The sequence below is a fragment of the Haliotis rubra genome, unplaced genomic scaffold (genome assembly GCF_003918875.1).
Source record: "Haliotis rubra isolate DU_JTF1 unplaced genomic scaffold, ASM391887v1 Scf1050, whole genome shotgun sequence".
In the NCBI taxonomy this organism is placed as follows: domain Eukaryota; kingdom Metazoa; phylum Mollusca; class Gastropoda; order Lepetellida; family Haliotidae; genus Haliotis; species Haliotis rubra.
In genome coordinates, this window is record NW_025764949.1 from 68,052 (window position 1) to 93,151 (window position 25,100).

Here is a 25,100-nt window from a genome sequence, read left to right on the forward strand (position 1 = left end):
CCCGCTTCAGACCACAAGGGGACTGGAACCCACAAGACTGCAAGGAAGTCAATGTTATCATAATTCACAAATTTGAACTTGAAACCATTCTAATTTATTCAATATAGACTTGTAATTATGGCCTGTTGGCTAGGAGGAAAGCACAAAGATATGCAGGTCCTATATGTTGACCACTTTGGTAAAACCCATTAGCATGGTCTTGGTGACAATCAATCATTTAATCGAAAATGCAAACCCACAGGATTTGAATCCCAAACCACACACAGGTTTCTGGCACCTTGCTGATGAACAAATTGCAACTTTATGTAAAATGTCTCTGTCAAAGCACCTTTCACCTGTTGACTTGTGAGACTGCACACATTTGAAATTGTGTAGTTTGCTTTTATTACAATGCACTAAGCAATATTCCAGCTATCGCGATGGTGGTCTGTAAATAATAATTGACTGGAAAAGCGAAGGCAGCGATGTCATGTCTTGACTGTATTATGTATAGGACCAAGAGGGTAAGAGTTCCCTCCCGTTCCCCATCCCTATATTTATAAATATACTAAGAGCTATTAACAAAACTTAACACAACAATTGCTAGAGAACTCACAAAATGACTAAAGTCAAAATTTAAGTTAGGGTTAGGTTTAGAGTTGGGGAACGCAAGAGACTTTTTCAGAACCGCATCGTGGTTCTCGGCTAACTCTGTACCAGACAGTCCACATCAACATCATGAACATCGGTAAAGTGCACTCATACTCCCCATCGATCGACTGGATGGCATGCATCAGGTGCCACATACCAGCGTATCGATATCGGTATATGGTCTCTACATGCATCAATCAACAGCTGATCAAAGTTAGTCCGGCATATAACTAAACGACTTTGCACTAAACTTTGGCTAGAATACGAGCTTTTATTTAATAATATTTTATATGCACTACAATCCTACAATCAAGCCAGCAGAGCCTGTCTACCCGATCCTGTTATTCGCCTCACCCATTTAGCTTTACAAAAGTTACATTACAAGACGTGATCACCAGTGTCATAACGTCATAGCAGCCTCTGACTGGTTGACAAATCGAATCGATTAGATTGACACATTCAAATTTGACCCACATTGGTTTCGGAAAGTACCTCTTTGCTCTTAAGCAGATTTTGCGCCACAATATTATGATCTCGTCTTTTCTCGTACACAGACGAGACTTGTTTTGTATTTGACTGGGCTCCTGTCTACCAAACTGCGCACCGCTTACCAACGGTAGAACCATTCGTGACCAACTCGTGTCATTCCGGGACAAGCCGAATAGCGGTTACGGAAAGGGGCGAGTGGTGACGAATGCGGTATAATATTCTGGTTATATTATTCTGCATTTCTTAATACAACTTATGTTATATGCATCAGTTTTTGTTCCATTGGAATATCCATAAATAATATGCACAACAACATACAGTGTTGTTGGTACACAGTTACTTTGTTGTTACAAAATATGTTTTCCTGAAATAACGTTTTGGATACGGTAAATAACAAAAGGTGGCGGTAAAGCTTAAACATTTATTTGCTTGGGCAAATGGCATATGGTCAATTATCGCGGTGAGGAGTTCGCACTTCACATAATGTATTTCATCGCACGCTTTCGTGTTCCTAAACATGCGAAAACGGGTAAACGTGGAATAAAATGTCCTCACACGATTAAACTAGGACTTAAATCCTTAAATGAAGACCTTTTCTTTCTTTCTTTCTATCTATCTATCTATCTATCTATCTATCTATCTATCTATCTATATCTATCTATCTATCTATCTATCTATCTATCTATCTATCTATCTATCTATCTATCTATCTATCTATTCTGAAATCAATATACTCGTCAGTCATATTTATGACATTCTAGCCTTCATAAAACTGTACACATTTGTAATCGGTATTGCTTAGGTTATGTAAAATCATGAAACATTTTCTAAATTTATTAACGAAGGACGGGAGCATTCCCTAATGTGGATTTCCCAATTCGAAGATATGAGCTCTGCCATTGTCATGATTGTTGGATAGGCGTCATTTAAAACCGCCTATCACGTCATGAACAATGGATGACATCAGACAGACAGACAATACTTTATTACCTTAAAAGGAATTCGTTTTGGTTCACAGAGCTTGACAAAAATACAAAATACAACATAAAATATGACATAAAAATATGACATTACTAAAAACATAAAAGAGATAAATATGTGCTTAAATAGAAATAAATGAATAAGATGAAAGCTGGACATTCAACATTTGTTTAAAATTGTAATACTTTGAGGTACAAAAAAGACGTTCGAGCTCGTTTAGTCTTAGTGATTTGGTACTGTATAGCGGCGGCCCGAAGGTAAAGAAGCTTATACTCTAGATTTAAAAAATGTGTTGTGTCATTAATGATTTTCAGTCGTTGAAGTGAGAAGTGAAAGATTATCGAAAGTGACCCCGGCTATTTTACTAGCTGTATTTACAATTTTGTTAAGTTTTTGATTTGTTTTGACTGAAAGAGACTCGAACCAGCACTGAAAGAAAAAGTGAGTATACTCTGAATAAAAAGTGGTTTTAAAACAACATCATAACAGATTGGGAAACGTTAAAAAGATCGTAGTTTGAGCATTAGATGGAGGCGTTGTTGACATTTACTATACAGGGCATCTGTGCTGCTGGTGTTCCACGTTAACCTGCTATCAATAAAAGTTCAAAGGTACTTGTACTCAGTGACTATCTCCCAATTGGTTCATTACTAATGAACAAAGGCGGTACTGTTGGGGAGTTAGTTCTGAAATCAAAACAGAGTTCTTTTGTCTTTTTCACATTTAAAATAAATGATTCTCTGTACACCATGATGTGAAATTCTTTACATTATCTCTGTATCGTCGTTCTGATTCATAATCATACATCTGACCAACAATGGCTGCATCATCAGCAAACTTCACATTTTATACAGTTACTTTCTACGCTAGTGCAGTCATTGATGTATCTATAGAGTGAACAGGACCATGGTGACATAACACAACCTTGCGGGTACTCCTGCATTGATAACCTTCATGTCCGATACACTGTCGTTAACTTTCACACACTGAAATCTTGCATGGAGGAAATCTCCGACCCATCGAATCAGTTGTGAATTCACTCCCATAGTTTGCAGCTTTCTTACTATCACGTGGGGTTGGATCGTGTTGAAGGCTGAAGAGAAGTCAACGAACAGTGTTCTAAGGTAGGACTTGGGAGTCTCGGCTTGTATACGTTGTTGAGAAGAGAGGAGTGTGGCGTCAACAACTCCGCGCTTGGATCTGTATGCGAACTGTAGAGGGTCAAGTAGATGGTTTACTTCTGCCTTCAGAAACATCAAAAACGATGGACTCGAGACACTTCATAGCTATGGAGGTTAATGCGACTGGCCGATAATCATTTAGTTCTTATGGCTTGCTTGACGTTGTTATATATATAGGGAATCTCACCCAAGTGTCTCGGCAAGCCCTCGGATATTTGTAACTTTATCAACTCGTGTTGATATATTTGATATCAGAAGACACGAGGGTGAGATTCTATTTATCATCAAAATCACTCTTCATTAGTTTTCAATTAAAATGTACATCTCTTGAACACGGTACTGCCATTAGACTTGCAGTGCAGCGATGTCATGGCATTGTGACGCCATCAGGTTTTGACGCCATATCATTGTGATGTCATCAGGTTTTTGCACGTCAAGGCATTGTGAGTTACCTAAAACATTTTATCGTGTTGTTACTCTTTGCAAGAAAGAAAAGTGTAAAGAAAGAAAGAAATCTGTGTACAAAATGAACATTGTATGACATCCAGTGTACTGCACAGAGGCATCCCGAATACCCCTTTAACTATAAAAGCATTTAACATACTGTATATTGAGGTAAGGTGTGACTGAGTATGTTTTCAGCAAATGTTCCTGCAATATCACGGGAGGGGACATCAAGCTTGCTTCTTTTGTTCAACGCTCAGCAGTATTCCAGCTGTATGACGGCGGTCTGTAGAAAAGGACAAGACAATCCAGTGATCTACAGTATGAGCATCTATCTCACTGTTTGGATACGATGACACGTGGCAACAATGTCGTCGAGCCTGATTACCTCTTTCGACAAGCATATGGGCTGCAACGTTAACCAATCCTAACCCGGATCTTCACGGATAGGGGCATTTATAAAACGGGGAATCGAACCCACGACGAGCCAAACTTACTCAGCAAAATTCGCCCAAAATTCATGTAGAGGAATGTTATACGATTCATCATGTCAAGAAAACTTGCCCTCTACAATGTTGTAATGATGCTTGTGACACATGTAGCAAACTATCTTGTGTTTTGCACTTGTTCTTAACCCAAGAACGTCGTTCTCAAATCAGGAACAATCACTAAAACGCTGTCACGGGAAGCGCTTGCGCTCTCTTTAAGTGAACGCGGTGTTGTGAGTTTACACGAGTCACCTGCCTTGGAAACTGCCTTGACAAACAGGAAAGAGCCACCCAGCCGAGAAATGTGACCCCAATAGCCCCTGATCTTCGAGGGTGGTGCTGGGGTGGATCATGGACCACAGAATTGGGTGTTCTCGGTTCGGAGCATGAGAGCTGGCGACGGATTGCAAGCTAGACGGCTAACAAGTTCATGTGTGTCTTACAGGTGACACACGTGTTTTGCAAATGAGGAAGTAAAAAGTAAGTTCTTATTATGAATAAGAAATAATTGTTGTTGAGGTATTTTTTCTCTGATTACTGGAAGTTGTTGTCGGTTCATTCAGGTGGAAATGTCACCTTCACCCCTTGGTTGATTGTGTTCCTAACGACTGTCATATATTTTGCTGATACCTAGTGACAACTCTTTTTTATCAACTGGTGGTGATGTTCACTGCCGCGTATTTTACATAGTTTTAGGGTTGGGTATTGCCAAACTCTCAAAGTGCGATATGTGTCGGCGTATTGCAATATGTATTGCAATATATTGTGAAAGTGTAACACATGGTTTAAGGTAATAAGATTGCTGTTTCCTTTCTTTTTGAAACAATGTCACTGACCACTATCAGGACTTAGATGTGATTGTACAAGAGATCAATTGAAAATGATTCCAAATTGAAGACTTTGCTCTAAAGTTTGGAACTCAATAAAAGCGTCTGCAGCAGAGTCCGCCATATTGGCTGGTATATCCATTACAATGAGTGCGGTACCAATCTATTTTTATTTATTTATATGGTTTTAAAAGTCACTGAAATGCAATTATATGACCAATAAACTTTACCTGAACTTGAGGTTCAAGGTTTTTAGTTTTGTGCATACAGAAAATGAATAGATCTTTTGGTGTCAAATATTTCAATATGTGACCATAAAAGTTTAATCCACGCGATTAAGTGAAGAAGTTACCAAAATACAACAAATCCACCTCACTGGCCGATGACTGTGATGTCATGGTTACCCGATAATGACGAATGTCATAATCACCTGAATAGCTTTGAGATGCAATTTCATTAAGAATGATATCTTCTGTATCATGCAGGGGGGAGATACAGGCTAACGACAAGAAGAAGGGTAGCAAGAGTGGTTAAAATGTTAACTTCGTTAAGCTGAAGACCAAGGTTTCATTCCCCACATGGCTGCAATGCATTATGTCAGTTTCTGGTGTCCAGCTCCATGATATTTCTTGATACTTTTATTTTATTGACAGAACAACACTGTTAGGATTGTTAAAGAGTATATTCACTCTTACTCTGTGGAAGTAAATGGGTGATAGAAATGGTAATTTCGCATTCTTCACCTACAGCATAATAAATGTGAATGGGACCACTGTGAATGCCTTCTTGCAGGGATTGGTTCTTTGTAGGCTTTGCACAGCATCATGTTTATGATATTCAAATGATCCGTGTTTATTATTGTATTCTATGTCTGTCTCAGGTATTATGCAGTTATCAGTAGAAGGTAGTGGTGTTCGCATTAATTGAAATGATCGAAGACTGGTCTCAGTGGCCAAACGACCAAGCAATCAATCACATTTGCTCATGATCGAACACAAATGATTTTGCAACTTTTGTTTTATTGTTTGAAACACTTGACGATGGAACGTATCTTAGAAGTTGTCAGAGCCTGAAAACATGTTTAATTCTTAGAAAACTCACTTCACTTACTGAAAAGTCATGACTGAATATTCCTTCAAGACTCTGGGAAGTTAATGTTCGTGATATATTAGTCATCACTTTTAAGTAGCAAGTTGGATCAGTTTACATTGGATGTGAAATTTGCTAATGCAATTTGCACAGTTTCTAAATAAAACAGAAAATAACAGAAAACCAAGTTATACTTATCGGCAATAACAATCTGAAAAGGAAAATCTGAAAAATGACGCTAACCAATTTTTTTGGGATGATTGCTTGTTGGTAATGAACCAATTATAAATTTTGAGATTTCAACCAATTCCCAACACTAGTAGAAGTAACATGTGACCAAGTGGAAGTGACAGCTGCAGAATCAGTGTTCATTCTAGGCTGCACCCATGCGTCATTCACGCACTAATGTTTAACATGGCGCACTGTACAGATACAGGCAGGTCGTGTCAACACATCCATAAATGTAAGTCTGAAACACATCACTATTTTGTTTTCACTTGGCAACTCAAGCAAAACTTCAGCATGCTTCTTGTTGACCTCACCTGAACTACAGTGAATCGCTAAAAATAGACAGCAATTTTCTAAATGACTCACGTAACTGAGGGCTGGTGGGCCATGGGTTCACTTTTTAGAAATGCTTGAATGAACACTGCAGAATTGACACTGGTCGTCAGTTCGAAATTCCGTCCTCCGTGGCAACCAACTAAGTTGTTACTTTAATGTTTGAAATGCAAAGGCTTTATTCATTTTCCTCTGATGGAAATAACTAACTTGAAAATGCCATCTTCCACTTTATTCGAATCTCAGGTCCTCAACTTATATACTGATTAACTCATTGAGGTACCCTTCCAGAGATGATATAACATTTCATAACAGTAAATATGACCCCAATCTCATTTGATTGTGCTTAACAAATAAAAGAAGACTTCATGCTTTTCAAATTGCCTTATTAACACCATTATTCCATTGCAGACATGTAGGTATTGATTATCGTGTCTTCCCCCAGGATCCAAAAAGGCAGGGTGACAGAATTTCTAAAGGGGACCCTTATTCCAAGAGGGCAAGCTGTGACAGATTTCCAAGTATTATGTTGAGTTATCGATGCATATGATTCTTAAAGACTCAAAGAGCACAGTTATTTCACTTAATTTCAGCATGAAATAGAAACTAGAACCACCAAGTGTTGATATCAATTATTGTATCAAAAAGGACAGGGGGGCAAATGAAAAGGACAGGGTGCTGCACCCTAGTAAAAATGCCTAGGGCAAACACTATATTATAAGTATATAGTGTCGTCAACTCTTGACAAGACCGGGCAGTGGGGTAGCCGAGTGGTTAAAGCCTTCACTCTTCACACCGAAGGCTGGGTTCGATTCCTCACAGGGGTACAATGTGCAGAGGTACAGATAAGCTTCGTATCTGCGTAAATTACGCAAATGTTTATGAGAAAACTCAATTCCTATTGAGTCTGTTGCGTACAAGTACGCTTGGAGTTTGGTAAATACCCAATAAATGTGATCTTACATGCATACAAACAAAAATGTCAAATCTTAGCTTGCGTACCGGTGGATAAAATAAAATAACTGTGGTATACTGAGAGGTTCTATTTCAGGACATGAACTTGACAACCTGCAGTCTTTCTTATCGTTCTCATATTACAGATCAAATATAAACAACAAACACTAACATTTAAACTTTTTTTTATTTGTAAAATTAATGGAAAATGGAAAAATACCCAATTGAGTTTGAGTGAGGTGAGTACAATTTATTTGGTTACTCAAATGAAAATTAGAATACCCAATTGAGATGAACACAAGCGAGTACATAACTCAGTGATCCAAAACGTTATCTGTAGCTCTGAATGTCTGAAGACCATTTCTAGTGTACCCTGCTGTGATATTGCTGGAATATTACTAAAAGCGGCATAAAACCATTGTCAGTCAGCTTTGACAAGACCCCTTACTTGTTGCACGGTTATCTGCTTAATTGTTGAAAGGATTTCTGACATGTGTAATTCATCTTGTTCTGAAGCTCAGAGCAAACGTCTTGAAATATGTGCTTATGTTTCAGTGAACCTGAAAATGTGTTTCCAATATCAAATAAAACTTCCAAGACATATTCAAACATGTATTTCCAACCTTGACACATTGAATATCCTGGAGTAGTATGAATATCTTTGATCCATTATATTCGCTGAAAGCCTGTCATGTGACCAAGTTTAGTTAAATAAGTGGTGCACCCATATTGACTTACCCATTTAGAACATGATGTGTAAATAGAAGGGACAATGTATGTTCTACAACTGTGAACTAAAAACAAGCCAGACAGGTGTTTCATGATTTCATCACCATGTCTGATCATTATTTGACACCTGAATGTAAGTAGGTACCTATTGAATAATTGATACCTGACTACAATTTGATACCTAATATTTGATAACTTAGCATTATTTGATACCTGCCTAGTATTTGATACTTAATATTTGAGAACTGAGTGTTATGTGACACCTGTTGATTATTACATACCTGGGTGCCGTTGTACAAAGCAATCTTAGCGCTAAGGTGACCGTAACTCCCATACCTTAACATAGACTTAAGGTAGTCTTAGCGCTAAGGTTGTTTTGTACAACGGCACCCTGACCATTTTTGATATCTAATATTTGATACCTCGTAATTATTTGATACCTAATATTTGATAACTTAGCATTATTTGATACCTTGTAATTATTTGATACCTACTATTTGATAAATGAGCATTATTTGATACCTGACTAGTATTTGCAACCTAATATTTGATAACTGAGAAGTATTTAATACCTGTTGACTAATTAATTCCTGTTGACTATTTACTACCTATTGACTATTTAATACCTAAGCATTATTTAATTATTGATCATCCTTTAATACCTGAGCATTATTTAATACCTTTACTGTACCTCTGAACAAGGTTCAACTGATCTAGCTGATTATCATTTCACAATAGATCATCATTCGATCTGAATCTTTTAATTTATTTATTTTCAGTAGATATATTTGACAAATTTGGAAAGCATGACTATTTTGTTTATTACTGGGCTTTCTTCAGAGTTTTTACTATTTTGATAAACATGTATTATGATCAGGTATGTTCACTTCATGATTGCGTTCAGTACAATGATATAACAGAGTAAAAACCTTTCTTCATTTTTCATGGTCCTTTTGTTAGTGAAATAAAGTCACTTAGACCAGGAAATATCATTAGCAATGTTATAATGGCATGAATAGGAAAGCATTTAATTCCGCTCCAGAAAAGAGACATATCAGAAAGAGAGAATACTTATCACAATTTATTTTGTTTCACATTTATGAATGTTCAGTTGTTGTGAATTTATTAAGCTAGCATTTAAAGAGCAAACTGGGATAATAAAATGTAAATGAGAACAAGAATTACTCATACATGTTTAGACAAAATTCATACCATATCTACCCAATCTATTGTGTTCTACTATTTTCCTGGCAACTGACCAGAAGTGTTCTCACAACAGAGGAAGATTATCTCCTTTAGAATCAATCACTTAATCTGTGTCGTCTGGATCAATTGCCCTCTCTATGTAATGACCCAAATCACTCACTTGGATGAGGGTGGCTTGGTGTAGATGGGTGTTCGATCAGTGTCATGTCACTGCAATCCATACCATAAAAGTAAGGTAATATTACCAGTCCTTAGGGTAAATGTTTTGTTGCCTAGGAACAACAAAACAGTCATATCATACCTCAATTTGAGGACTTTTTAGTGTATGTTTTTCGTTTCCCAGAGAGTTATGTCTTATAAAGCTTGAGAGCATTTGTGTCACTAAGGCTATTTAGCCCATCCATTTGGAATGTGTATTTATTTTAAAACCATTTAGCCTTATCTAATGGTATGCTATTGTTATGTACACATTTAATATCATCGGTAAGAGTAAACTGTTCCACTCCTGTAAGTTTTATTGATGTATTTATTTTGTATGGATATTTTGTATTGATTGAAATAATTTATTGATTACCAAACAGTTGCACTTCCTGACACAGAGCGGCAAGTTCTCGTTGTTGTTTACATGTTCTCATGGTCAATATCAATGAAGACAATAGAATGGCCACTGGCCTGGCCAATAAAAATGTGTTTGTCCGTTGATCGATAACTTTTACCATGTGTCCCGTGTTGTATTTGATAGGAAGATGCTGTACACTGCTGGCCTCCAGTGTTAATAGCCTGACTGAATCTCAGATTCATCTGATATATACAGTACTAATACATATATGTCAATAATGGTATGGATATAGGTATGAATATAGGTGTCAATACCTCCTAGTAACATGGTCAACAATCAATAACAATATCTACATAAACAAGGACACAATTATCACTAGCATATGTACGTATATACAAATATAACCAGCGACAAGACCACTTGGCCACACCTAAGTCAGTGTGCAGCTTGTTGGTGACAGGCAGTCTGGATAGTCCTGTCGAGTATTCAAGTTGTTTTGGGCTTTGGCGTAAGTATCTGACTTTAATGTGACTTTACAGCTGAAATTGTTCAGAGGTCCGAGTAAGCTGCATTTTGGCGTAATCTACACATAATAAATCACCCTTTCTAAGTTGACTTTGAGTTGCGTGCAAATGTATAGGATAAATTTAGTAAAGTTTAGAAACCCAAAGTAAAACAGTGAGTATCAAATGGTGTTTGTGATTAACCAACTTTGTCTTCAGTTGTGTATCATTGTATCAATGCTGTGTTTGAATTCAGGTGTCATATACACTGATAAATTGTTTGATTGCTTAGCTTAAGGCTACTTAATTGTTTCCTGTGTTAGCTTTAGCATACTAAAGTGTTTGATTACATAGATTGAGGAGCAGGGGCGGTTTGGGTAGCCCAATGGCAAAGATTATGTTAAATGTTTACCTGATTGCCGAAGACCATGGTTTGACTCCCCACATGGAGGAACATGAATGTGTGAAGCCCATTTCTGGTGTCCCCATGGATTGTGATGTTGCTGGAATATTGCTAAAAGCGGAACATGAAACTAAACTCTGTCAGGAACAGTCAGTCAGATTGAGGAGCATATATTGTTTGATTGTACACTTGAGCAAAAATTATGATAAATGTTTACCTGATTGCTCAGATTGAGGAACATGAATTGTCTGACGTATTGTTTAGATTGAGGAACATGAATTGTTTGACGTATTGCTTAGATTGAGGAACATAGATTGTTTGACGTATTGCTTAGATTGAGGAACATGAATTGTTTGACTTATTGCTTAGATTGAGGAACATGAATTGTTTGATGTATTGCTTAGATTGAGGAACATGAATTGTCTGACGTATTGTTTAGATTGAGGAACATGAATTGTCTGACGTATTGCTTAGATTGAGGAATATGAATTGTTTGACGTATTGTTTAGATTGAGGAACATGAATTGTTTGACTTATTGCTTAGATTGAAATATGTTTTTGTCTGATTGCTTAGTTTTAGCATAATTGATTGTTTGATTATGACGATTCATGATAGGTACAAGAGTTTATGGATGAACAACTCCTTTATTTGGATGATGTGACGTTTTGATACAGATTCTTGTATCGTTGTCAAGCGAGTATGACAAAGAAGTTACAATTCATGATCATACATTGTTTGACTGCTCTGCTTTAAGGAGGATTAGTTGTTTGATTGCTTAGTTTTAATGATTGAAGTTTGAGCTTGAGTGAAAGGTTTACCTTGGGTGAGTGAGGGAGTGTTGTTTTCCACTGTGGTGACTGGGACAACTAGAGACAGAGGATTAACATCATAATGGCACAACGAGGCAAAACAAATCCTGTCACAACATGTACAGTGTGCAAAATAGTCACTGGCCCGCTAGCCTGTGGCTAGTAAAAATCCAGTCAGGCCAGTAAATCTTCAGTCACTGGCCTGACTGGCTTGTGAATATTTCATGGGGTCATTTTGTAAATATACCTCTCTCCGACTTGTTAAGTTATAATACACTTTTAAATCATGCAAGATTATGGCCTGATAAAAATGTTCATCATATTAGCAGCGTAACGATGAAACCTGTTCCTACATTCAAATTTCGGGCTAGTGATTTATTTTGTGGAATAGTAACTTTCAGGTATAGCTTGCCCGACTGGCTAGCAAAATTTAGAAACTATTTCACACACTGATATGTTGTCTCCCGTCATCTCTAATGACAAGCTTGAGGTACCAAGGACCTGCTTGGCCATAGGCTCCACAGCAGGATCATGGCCTTATTTGATTGCATCGCTGGAAGATAATCATATTTGTATGCTGTGAAATGAGCCTCAGGTTTGTTTGCCAGTCTGGCAGCATCAGTAGGCAGTGGGTATTGTTGGCTGCAGATGATTTGCTGTGTAACACTGCACTCAGGAATATTACAGTCATGAGAAGTCGGTCTGTAGATAATCCATGTATAAAGATTGTTGTTTAACGCAGCACTGAGCAATATTCGAGCTATATTGCTGTCTGTATATACTCGAGTCTGGACCAGATAAACCAGTGATTATCAGTGTGCACATTGATCTACACAGTTGGGATATGATGACATGTGTCAACCAAGTCGGCAAGCCTGACCACTTGATCCTGTTGTCACTTCTTATGACAAACATGGGTTACAGAGATCTTCACAGGTTCCTTGTGGGGACCATACAATCCAGTGACAGGATTGTATGATGACATGTGTCAACCAAGTCGGCGAGCCTGACCACTTGATCCTGTTGTCACTTCTTATGACAAACATGGGTTACAGAGATCTTCACAGGTTCCTTGGGACCATACAATCCAGTGACAGACATCATGGGCATTAAAGCGTTCGCTCGTCACGCTGAAGAACCGGGTTCGATTCCCCACATGGGTACAATGCGTGAAGCCAATTACTGGTGTCCCCCGCCGTGATAGTGCTGGAATATTGCTAGAAGTGGCATAAAACTAAACTCACTCACTCACTCATGAACATTGATCTAAGCATTGGGATGCAATGGCTTGCATCAGTGAGTTAACAAGCATGACCTCCCACTCATGTTATGGCAAGCATGTGTTGACCAGTTCTAACTCTAACCCTGATATTTGTAAGGAAAGAACGGATTGAAACATTTGGCCTTGGGATTTACCATAGTTACAATGTTTATGTGTGTTTTCATAAACATTTCAATATTCATCATGTCCTTTCCAGGCTAATTACCAGCTCAGGCCTCACTGTCAAAATCACCATTGTTGTCAGATTATTGAGATAGACCTGTCTTATGTTTCGAAAAAATAAACACACATATTCGAAGGGAAATGCAAAACAGATCATTACTGATTTTTGACTGATAGTGAACTAGTATCTTAAAAGTTATTTTTTCACTTGTACTGAGGCAGAATAGGGGGTTATGAAACAAACAAAGGACAAATGTGACACCAAATTCCAAGTTTTTTAAAGGCTATACTTGTTATGATGACCCTAATTTGTCGGAAAGCTCTAATTTGTTTAAGGCCTTGGTTATTTGGGATGCCCTAGTTATTTCAATTTCCAAGTCATTTTGAGGATCAAGTCGTTGTGAGGTATCTATTTGTTGCAAGGCCCAAGTAATGAGTCTCTAGTTGTTGCAAGGCCCAAATAATGAGTCTCTATTTGTTGCAAGGCCCAAGTAATGAGTCTCTAGTTGTTGCAAGGCCCAAGTAATGAGTCTCTATTTGTTGCAAGGCCCAAGTAATGAGTCTCCATTTGTTGCAAGGCCCAAGTAATGAGTCTCTAGTTGTTGCAAGGCCCAAGTAATGAGTCTCTATTTGTTGCAAGGCCCAAGTAATGAGTCTCTAGTTGTTGCAAGGCCCAAGTAATGAGTCTCTAGTTGTTGCAAGGCCCAAGTAATGAGTCTCTATTTGTTGCAAGGCCCAAGTAATGAGTCTCTATTTGTTGCAAGGCCCAAGTAATGAGTCTCTAGTTGTTGCAAGGCCCAAGTAATGAGTCTCTATTTGTTGCAAGGCCCAAGTAATGAGTCTGTAGTTGTTGCAAGGCCCAAGTAATGAGTCTCTAGTTGTTGCAAGGCCCAAGTAATGAGTCTCTAGTTGTTGCAAGGCCCAAGTAATGAGTCTCTAGTTGTTGCAAGGCCCAAGTAATGAGTCTCTATTTGTTGCAAGGCCCAAGTAATGAGTCTCTATTTGTTGCAAGGCCCAAGTAATGAGTCTCTAGTTGTTGCAAGGCCCAAGTAATGAGTCTCTAGTTGTTGCAAGGCCCAAGTAATGAGTCTCTAGTTGTTGCAAGGCCCAAGTAATGAGTCTCTGGTTGTTGCAAGGCCCAAGTAATGAGTCTCTGGTTGTTGCCAGGCCCAAGTAATGAGTCTCTGGTTGTTGCAAGGCCCAAGTAATGAGTCTCTAGTTGTTGCAAGGCCCAAGTAATGAGTCTCTAGTTGTTGCAAGGCCCAAGTAATGAGTCTCTAGTCGCTGCAAGGCCCAAGTAATGAGTCTCTAGTCGTTGCAAGGCCTAAGTAATGAGTCTCTAGTCGTTGCAAGGCCTAAGTAATGAGTCTCTGGTTGTTGCAAGGCCCAAGTAATGAGTCTCTGGTTGTTGCAAGGCCCAAGTAATGAGTCTCTGGTTGTTGCAAGGCCCAAGTAATGAGTCTCTAGTTGTTGCAAGGCCCAAGTAATGAGTCCCAAGTTTCAAGGCCCAAGTAATGAGTCCCTAGTTTCAAGGCCCAAGTAATGTGTCCTTGTGGTCATGGGGCCTTGTTATTTCTATGCCCAAGGTTGCGGCGAGTCCTTAATTGATTCCATCTCTGATTCACCACAGTGATCACAGATACACTAGTCAGTGGCTTCCTTCTTCTGTGATTAGACACCTGAACCTGGAGGTGCCTCATTATTCTCTGCCATCATTAGCAGTGATTATGCAAGGTCATGACTATGTGGAACATCCAAGTATTTAAACAACCAATCAATGGAAGATATAAATACACAGTGCCATTTAGAAATGGTAAAATGTTGTTTTTGGGAATCGACTTTATTAGTACAGTACAAATTCTAGTACTTTTGTTGGGTTGAGTCCCATCTGGGATTCGAACCCACACCCTCAGAGTCAGGCACCTAATCGCCAGCACACAAAGTCAGCCGCCTAACCCGCTCAGCCATTGCAGCTTCCATGACAGCTACTATTGAGGACCAATTAATAGAGTACATCGGTTAATACACAAATGAGTACACTTGAAACCTGTAGTCTCTGAACAGCTGTTTATCTGATGTGATCAATGTCCCTATCCACAAAGCGTTTGTAGCTCTAGGATAAGGTCATCACACTTTGATTATTGATTTACCAGTGAACAGTTACTGACTCTGCTTGGATTAATTACCTTTGATGAGTTTTATCACTTACCACAATGGTGTCCATGCCCAGGGTTCAGCTGGCAAGAGTCCGTGCTGGCTGAAGAGCTAATTTGTCTTTCGTTGATTTATTGGTTTCTCTAACATGGATAGTGTTTTCCTTCTGGTGACTCCATCCATTGTTGTCTGTGAGTGAATGGGTTTATTTTATGCTGTTTCTACAAGTTCTAGCAATATTCCAGCAATGTCACAGTAGAAGATGCCAGAAATGGGCTTCACACATTGCACCCTTGAGGGGTATTGAACCTGGGTCTTCGATGTGATGAGCGAACGCTTTAACCACTGGGCTACCCCTACGCTCTCAATGTCTGTGGACCCGTGATGATCCGGGATAGAATAGGTCTTCAGCAAACCATGAGCTTGCCATAAAAGGCGACTGCTTGTTGTAAGAGGCGACTAACGGGAATCGGGTGGTCAGTTTCGCTTACTTAGTTGACACATGTCATCTGTTCCCAATTGCGCAGATCGATGCTCATGATGTTGATCACTGGATCGTCTGGTCCAGACTCGATTATTTACAGACAGCCGCCATATAGCTGGGATATTGCTGAGTGCGGCGTAAAACTAAACTCACTCACTCACTCAATGTCTGTGATTTTGTCTGTCTATGAACGCTGGTGTTCTACATGTCAATGATAATTGACAGTCAGTGTTTAAAACGTGAAGCTCTATTTTTGTTTGTTGTTGCTTGTCACTTCTCTCAGCAATATTGCAGCAATTCAATTTCAGTCTGTAAAACATTCTTTATTACACCATCCAGTGGTTGACATCATGAGCATGGATCTATACAATTGGGATACAATTGGGATACAACGACATGCACCAACCTGTCAGCGAGCCTGACCTTCACCTCTTACGACAAGCATGAGTTGGTGAGGACCCATATCTTCATGGGATTGTTGAAACACCAAACACTTTTAACTGATATGTATCTTGAATTTTTTTTTTAAGTTGTTTCTATAGAAAACTGTATTAGTTGGTAGTTGTGTTCAGCTATTCACTGCTACCTCTCAACCAAGATCTTAGTTTTAAATAGAATATTGATATCAATGTTTTTCAGTGAGAAGGGATTATGGTCAGCCAATCTAACTAGTTAGCAAACATCTGTTAACTATGAAATATAGAGTGTATGTGTTGTTTTTATACCACCATCAACAATATTCCGGCTATATGAGAAAAGCCTTTAAATGTTAATGTCTGTACCAAATAATCCAGTCATTTTTAGTTCAAGAGACGCCAACGCCATTTGGGTACGATGACACAGCATCAGCCATGCCCCCCAGCCAGACTTTCAATCGATAGTATCCTCACTCACAACCTGAACATTTTGCTGTGAGCTAATTCTAACCTAGAATCCCTACTGTTGCCGAAGGTGCCCGCCTCCTGCACCTAGCTTTCTGTACCCATTTTGTACAACCTGTGAGACACAAAGATAACATGAAAAGAAATGGAGTTTAAAGGCAAACGTTATCAAGATTGTAGCTCCAATTGTGTTACATGTCACAGATATTGCTGATGTGACAATAAATTTTAACTCACTACAAGTCACAGTCGAAAGGAAACGCAAGTCTCTTGTTATCTATAAACTTGAACCAGATATCTAAACAGTGATAACGTGAAGTGTTGAGAGGAGGTGGGTGGTATGTATTACTGATGTGTTGGAGCTCTGTTCAGTTGCTCAATCATCATCATCATTATCATTATTATCATCAATTTCTAATCCATAATCCATTGTCAACATGGGGAGTGGTACTGACTGTAAGTAATTCTTTGACGATTCTATAGAATATTTTAAACTCATGTCAGTTAATTTGTGTGTGTGTTCTTTGTTCAATACGCTTATATTCATGCAGTTTCTTCAGTACTGCATCACGCCATCAATCAGCTGATTTGATGTAGTGAGTGATGATGTGTATGAGAGAAATGTGGTGACCAGCACTTGTGACAAACAACATTGACTATCAAGCTCGTGACATCCGCCAATAGATCGCAGTAGGAAGCAGAATGACAGGAATTCAAAGGAAAATGTTGAGCAATCCGAACTTCCTGATTTCACCCTGTACTGATGTCATCAACATGTCAGTGTTTCCTTCAGGGATTGTGTCAAATGGTTTCTGGTCATTTTCACTGAGGTTTATTTCTGCAAAGAGTGAGAATTTTTTAATTGTACCAATCTGAATGTGCGTCTAATAATTTTGTGTCAGTTGTGTCGGACAACGAGACCTTGAAAGTATGTATTCGAAAGGGGAGAATGTGTATTCCAGAGCTGCTTCAGTTTGCTGGGGGTGGTGGCAGGGAAGCCTAGTGGTTAAAGCCTCCTCTCCTCACGCCCAAGACCTGGGTTCGATTCCCCTCATGGGTATAATGTGTGAAGCCCATTCCTGGTGTCCCCCGCCGTGATATTGCTGGAATATTGCTAAAAGCGGAATAAAACCAAACTCACTCACTCACTCACTCACTCACTCACTCACTCAGTTTGCTGGGCAGACTTGTGTCCCTATGTATGGCTCAAGTGAGTGGGTGAGCCAGTATGGTTTTACGCCGCTTTTAGCAATATACCAGCAATATCACGGCAGGGGACACCAGAGTGAGTATGGTTTTACGCGTATGGTTTTGGCAATAACATGGTGGGGGGACCAGAAATGGGCTTCACACATTGTACACATGTGGGGAATTGAACCTGGGTCTTGCCATGACAAGCTACCCTTGGCTTGATTATGATTCTAGATTGGTCACACTATACCCGGATCAAGGCTCCTTCCAAGTGGTAGACAGTAGAGACTCCTACATTAGGCTCCTGTGCTGTGACAGGACTGGAATACTGTTCAACGCAGCGTAAAATTGCCTTTTGTGTTTTGATAGGTTCCGTGCAAGAGTCACATGCCAACCACATTTGATTTGGCAGGCTGCCTGAATGAGTTTTTATTTATCTATGTATTGATTTGCTCAGAATGTATTATTACTTCATAAAAATATGAGTTCAGGGCAGAAGAATGACATTGCAAGAACTATTTATGTTTCTATACCAGCACTTGTTGAAAACAACATTGACTATCGTGACATTCACCAAGAGACTTACTTCCTGAAAAGGACCGCCTCCGTGGTGTTGTGGTTAGAGCATCCGCCCGGAGAGCGGAAGGTCTGGGTTCGATCCCTGACGGCAGTAGAATGACATTACAGGTACTATTTATGCTTCTACACAAACTTTGAGTGGTGGGGTAGCCTAGTGGTTAAAGCGTTAGCTCATCACACCAAAGGCCCAGGTTTGATTCCCCACATGGGTACAATGTGTGAAGCCCATTTCTGGTGTCCTCTGCCATGATATTGCTGGAATATTGCAAACAGCAGCGTAAAATCAAACTCACTCACTCACTCTACACAAACCTAATGTACATTCAATACTAATCAAATGGTAGCTCAGTTGTCAAGGCGTTAGCATACCTCGCCTAAGATCATGTTCAGTTCCCAACAGTGGTTTCCCTATAACAGGGTTTGGGTCAGGTTCGTGAGTCGGTTAATGCATTTCATCATGTCCCAAATGCATAGATTGATGACCATGATGTCAATTAATGGGTTGTATGGTCCAAGCTGGAAATTTTACAATCTGATCTGTTGGATTTGCATTTTAGAAGCTGAAAAATAATAGGAAAGGTATGCTACTTTGTTGATGACAACTTCTTTATTATATTATGATGTGGTGTTGTGGTGAAGGTTCTTATACCGTTTTCAAGCAAGAGTGAAATACTACAGCAAAGAACATCACATCATAATATAAGTTGTCATCCATATAGTAGCATACCTTTATCAATATTTACAATTTGCTGTCATATATTTGGAATACCGACGAGTGTGGTGTAAAACAACAATGCCTGCCTGAAATAAGTGATGTTTGACCCCATTTAACCTCACCTCTCAGCCGTTGTAAAAAAAGTGTTTTTGTACAAATGGTATATCCTTTTGTTCATTATGGGCAATGGGTAAGGCAACCTGTGAAAAATACATTAGTTACTAATTACAGACTCAACAGCAGTTATTCGTTACCATGGCAACATGTCCAACTGTGAAGTTGTCCGTGATTGTTTAGTTATTGAAGATGACTAGTGATTGTGGCCAGAATTTGGGTCACGTTACACCTAATTCTTGTTAAAACTCATTAGGAGTAGGTGTAGAAATGGCTTTATCTCGGATACAAGTGAAGGAACGGATTAGTTGTGTCATGATCAGAACGACTTGTTCGACTTCTACTGTCAGTATGTTTGTACTTACAGTGAAAAAGACTGCACAGAGTTTCATGGATGCATGTGTATGAATGTGTCAGCATAAATATTTCTGTGTTTTAAATTGAAGGTAAGTGTTCGTTGTGGGAATGATGTCCGACATTTCATTGGCTGTAGTGCAGAAGATTAACAATTTGAGTTGAAAAGGTGAAATATTTGAAAGAGTATTTGCTTCAGCTTAATTTTTTGTATGGATTTTGGTGGGTCTGTTTCCATGTGTTAGTTCCATGAAAGTTTGTAGCAGTTCAGTGGTAGAGTTATGTTTGTCAGTAAGTCACTCGTAGCCTAATTGTTAAAACGTTCGCTTGTCACGCTGAAAACCCGGGTTCGTTTCCCATATGGGTACAATGTGTGAAGCTCATTTCTGGGGTCCCCTGCCGTGATATTGCTGTAATATTGCTAAAAGTGGCGTAAAACTAAACTCACTCACTTACTCACCCATCATGGATCAGATAAACACTCTATTGATGCCTGAAACAGGTTAGTCGTCAGAGAATGGATACATTTTTCATGAATACTATGTACGTTGTCTCTTACAAAGTTGCAGTTGGTCAGGATTAAGCCAAAAGAATAGTATTTCAAAGACAAAATTTCTAATAACAAGGATCTTTACTTTCCAGTTACTGAAAATTAGAGAATGATCTATTGAAATTGAAATGTGTCCATCATTCACACACCATGTCTTGACAAATACTGTCTTATATTGAGTGGCAACACAACAGTAACATGATACCTAACACTGTGATGCAATGACTGCTCCCTGGCCTCATGAAGCATTGAATAACACAAATTTACACACATACATGAAATTTATGCATTAATGCTGAGAATGTGGCAGTATTTCATGTCTAATATAGATTTAGTATAGATAATTTCCAAATCCCTAATTTTAAAACATAAAACTTGCTTTATGTGACAATTCGTAGCATACCTCTACAATGAAATTAAGAGAAAGTATTGCAGGCGGATAAATAGGCAGCTCACTCGTCAGCTCACTCATCTCTCATGCAGGTATTTGATGTACATTGTTAAGTCAATAATTGCTTGTTTGAATGTTTGTAGATAGATGTGTAGGTTTTAATTATTGGCAAGGAGTGTCTTGTCTCTGATTTTCTTGTTTTGACTGATTCAATGTCACTCAGTATTTTATTTTAGGGTTCACCAGACTTGCAAATTTTGCATCACATAGGCGTACCAATTTGGACAAAAGTATGGCCATTTAAATTATTAAAACTGTTCACAATCGTATCAAAGACATTTCTGTTTTTACATCATGGTTAATTTTTTCACCCTACAATCTAAATCTTCCATCATGGCTGAAGCCTCGAAGGATGCGTAATGATGTGAAATCATGTTCTTGAAATGATGAGTAGTGCTTCACATCTTCAATCAGGAACCTCCTTGTGCCTTGGAGGGGTTTGGGGGTAGCCGAGTGGTTGAAAGCATTAGCTTGTCTCACTGTTGGCTGGGGTTTAAATACCCTCAGTGGTACAATACGTGAAGCCTATGGCGTCTGTCCCATTGTTTTGCTGGAATACATTCAAAACCATAATGCTCACTCATGTCTTGGACCCCTTGACCTCACAGAATAGATAGACCAAGATAGATCAGTTACACTTTAGATCAGAACCTGTCTGTCATGTTCTGGAATTCAGCATTCTCAAAAATGTGATTATTTTGTCGTAATGTAATTTTTTTTGTTTCTTTACAGAAAAATATGGTTTACTCAGTTCACGAAGCCAAATTCCACAAGTCAAACGCCATGACAACCTCGAATCAAGGACTTAGCGGCCAGCTCTACCAGGTGGAACAAGTCCCAGAACATTTCCATGAACTCTTCATTCTTCGAGGGTACCGACATCCCAAAAGTTCAGCCAAACAATGCATCCTAAGCCTGTTTGACGCTACAAACGAAACTCTGAATTTCTGGACCCATTTCCTGCCCTCCTGGTACTTCTTGTATGTAATGAAGGGCCTAGCCGAGACGTTGGACTTCCGCCATGACAGCTACACGTGGCCACTGCTTGCCTATATGTTCGCCTGCTGTATTTTTCCTCTTGCAAGTGCTGTTGCCCACACGTTCAACACGATGTCAGATAATGCTCGACACATATGTTTCTTCCTGGACTATTCTGCGTTAAGTTTGTTTAGTTTCGGCGTCGCCCTTGCCTACCGTGCCTATGTCTTCCCCGCCAGTCTCAGGAATACCTGGTATGCCGATTTCTACATCATTGGTGCAGCAGCCAATGCACTTATTTGTACCATTGCCGCCTGCGAGACACGGTTTATGAAGTCCGGTATTTCACGGAAGTTTTTACGACTTGGAGCTTTTGCCCTGCCATATTTTTATGATAGCATTCCCATCGCGATAAGATTTTCTACCTGCACACCAGAAGAATGCGAATTAAGTGCAAATTATCTCCACTTCCGTCAGTTTGTTTTTGCATTTTTGGCAGCATTCTTGTATTCTACACATCTGCCTGAGCGTTTACACCCGGGCAAATTTGACATTATTGGCCATTCTCATCAGCTGTTTCATGTAAGCTCAATCATGGCAACTTTCGACCAATTGCAAGCCGTGTTACAAGACATGCAGGAGCGAAAGCATATGCTCTTATCAGAATGGGAATTTTCTGCAGTGCGGGATAGTATCGGCTTAATGGCAGGACTTGTTTTGATAAACACTTTTATTATTCTATTATTTTCTCTGAGACTTTTGCGCAGAGCTAAAAAAGTTGTGTAAAGTGTGGATAGTTTTGGAAATATTTTCATATGACAGGACCAGGTTGAAGGGGAACCCTCACTACCAGTTTGTTTGGTGTTTTCTCTTTCCACGATGTGAGCATGGTTATTGGTGTTATTTTGCACGTTTATTGTCGATTGTTGTTGAATATGTGAGTTTGATATACCAACGTGCAGTGCCTTTGTCAACTGGTAGACGGGTTTCCCTTTTATCAAAAATGTTTTAAATATTTTTTGAATATCCTTAGCAGCTTTCTGTGATAACAGCCATTGCTGAGAAGCTTGCTTTGTTGTACTCATTGTTATTTTGTGCCATGTTTCATATTAGAAGCAATAATAATATATAGTGTTTGAAAATTAGGTGGTCAGTCGATGACATTAATGTTATGAAACGGACCCTGAACAGGTGGACTTTCATGCTTAATTTCAAACACTGCTTATCAAAAGATTATATTCAAAGGGGCCATGTCAAATGTTTGCACTATTTTTTTCTAAGGTTCATTTATTTTCTACTAATAAAACTGCCTGATATAATTACAATATTCAGTGACAATTTCATATGTTGTCAGATAAGACATATCCTACATTAGATTTCTATTTCCTTGATGAAATATTTTGAAATGAGTATTGAAACTGTTGTCAACACAAATCAAAATGTTACTATCAAAAGGATGGATAATCATCTACGTCACAGCCCGTTGTGTCCACCACTCACTATTGTTTTGTTTCTAGCTTCTGCTGCCAAAAACGTCTTTTGAGATAAGTCAAACATAAAAAATATATTCATTTTCGCATCACTTGAAGATCTCTTTATGATATTGTATTGTTGTTTCTTTATTGTATTAGTTTTGTTATCTTAGTTTTATTCAGCTTGTTTTCATGAACAGTTATAACTTCTGAAACTTGAAATACCATGACTTGTTGTAATCTCTTATTATAATAAAACTTTCTATAAATTGAAATTATGATATGGCCACTTTGGCAGCCATTTTGAAAAAAGTAAACTTATACCAATTAGTTGATTTCTCAAAGGATGGTTTTTTTCTCAAGTCATTTGAATATTGTTAAAATTCATTTTCTTACAAAGTTAATTTTCCATAAAGTGAGCAATGGCGCCAGTATTTAGATTTATATTTTGATAGTCTCAACATCGTTCATACATATTGATGTATCACACTAGTCAGGTTTTGATCAATCTCAGAATTAGATACATCAAAATGTCAAAAGAGATATTATCGAAGTGTTATTTAGTTTATATGAGTATTTGACGTAACATGCCATCCGTTTGATATTGTTTTCACTTACACATACAGGGTGGGGTGGGGTGGGGGGGTGTTATATACATGTATTCAGTAGAAGGTTGTGCAACAGCAGTTACTTTCACCACAGGTATGCTGAGGTAGGTGTTTGGTATATTTCTTTGCTGAGGTTGGCGTCCAGGTTTTTAATTTGACTGCAAGCCATGATTTTATAGTTGCAACTAAACAAACATTATGGACGCTAGGTATTATTTTGCATTGACTTCCTCAAAATTGCCCCTGTGTGGCGTATTAGTACGTCATGAGAAGGTCCAAGGTGAAGGTCACAAGATTGATATTTTGAAAAGATTGCTGTTGAATTTCTCAGCACTTGCTGTACATGGTATATAGTTTGAATGTAGTGTGTTGTTTTATTAACTGCTCTTCAGCTATTGATATTGTTTTGTTAAGTTTGAAGCACATAGTATGTGAAGACCTTCAGAGATCCAGGTGAAATGCCAGTGAAAAAGCTGCTTCTGGTGTTGTAAGTACTTGCCAAGAGGTAGTTTTATTCAATTATACTAAAAAAAATAGACTCTTCCCGCCATTTCATAAACATTGTAAACTATGGTTAATTTCATTGTCTTGGCTTCAGTTGCAAAGCAGTGAATGGAAATGTACAGTTGTGTGTATTTCCTAAATGACATGTTTTTTTTCCGAGTGAATGTTTTCTCCTGGTGTTGAAAAGAATCTCAAGAAGTTTTCCCTCAGCTGTGAGCATATTAACCATTACAGTAAATCAAGTAGCAGACAAATCATTTATGACAAGGAGGGTGGCAAAGAGATTGGTCTTAGGACTGTAACACGGACCTAAGAGAGCCAAAAAATATTTTTCCCAAAGGTTGATTTTCGTTGGTTGTTTTTTTCTAGTGGTACTTTATGAGTTGCTTCTTGGTCATTTCTCACTAAAATGTTCTTTTTATACTAAATGCTTGGGTAGACACTTTCTATTGGACTAGTACTAGTGTATATTTTCGATAAATTTTCCTCCATAATAGGGTGGTGGGGTAGCCTAGTGGTTAAAGCGTTCGCTCTTCACGCCGAAAATCCGAGTTCGATTCCCCATGTGGGCACAATGGGTGAAGCCCATTTCTGGTGTCCCCCGCTCCGTAATAATGCTGGAATATTGCTCAAAGCGGCGCAAATATAAACTCACTCACTCGCTCCTCCATAATGCAATAAGGATGTACATGCAGGTCCTCTGTGTGTTTTGACGTACAACATAGTATATATATTGAAAAAATATCATTAGTAGTGGTATAATATTG

At 38.6% G+C, this 25,100-nt stretch overlaps 1 protein-coding gene and 1 long non-coding RNA gene across 3 annotated transcripts in view; both read left to right on the plus strand.

Annotated features, from left to right (window-relative positions):
- The window catches only part of LOC124276431, a 21,576-nt gene extending 18,237 nt beyond the window's left edge, over window positions 1-3,339 (plus strand). The window contains exon 3 of the long non-coding RNA XR_006898543.1: window positions 3,330-3,339. This is a non-coding gene — a long non-coding RNA (uncharacterized LOC124276431). The remainder of the gene's footprint in view (window positions 1-3,329) is intronic.
- A 1,115-nt stretch (window positions 3,340-4,454) lies between these two features.
- LOC124276421 (membrane progestin receptor gamma-like) lies at window positions 4,455-24,295 on the plus strand. Of its 2 annotated transcripts, none has more exons than XM_046712075.1 (2): window positions 4,455-4,697; window positions 21,504-24,295. In XM_046712075.1, the coding sequence occupies exon 2, from the start codon at window positions 21,510-21,512 to the stop codon at window positions 22,533-22,535; it is 1,026 nt and encodes a 341-aa protein (XP_046568031.1). In that variant the 5' UTR covers window positions 4,455-4,697; window positions 21,504-21,509; the 3' UTR covers window positions 22,536-24,295. The 2 variants fall into 2 exon arrangements, with proteins under 2 accessions (XP_046568031.1, XP_046568021.1); XM_046712065.1 differs by having other exon boundaries at window positions 4,455-4,693.
- Window positions 24,296-25,100: the final 805 nt, after the last annotated feature.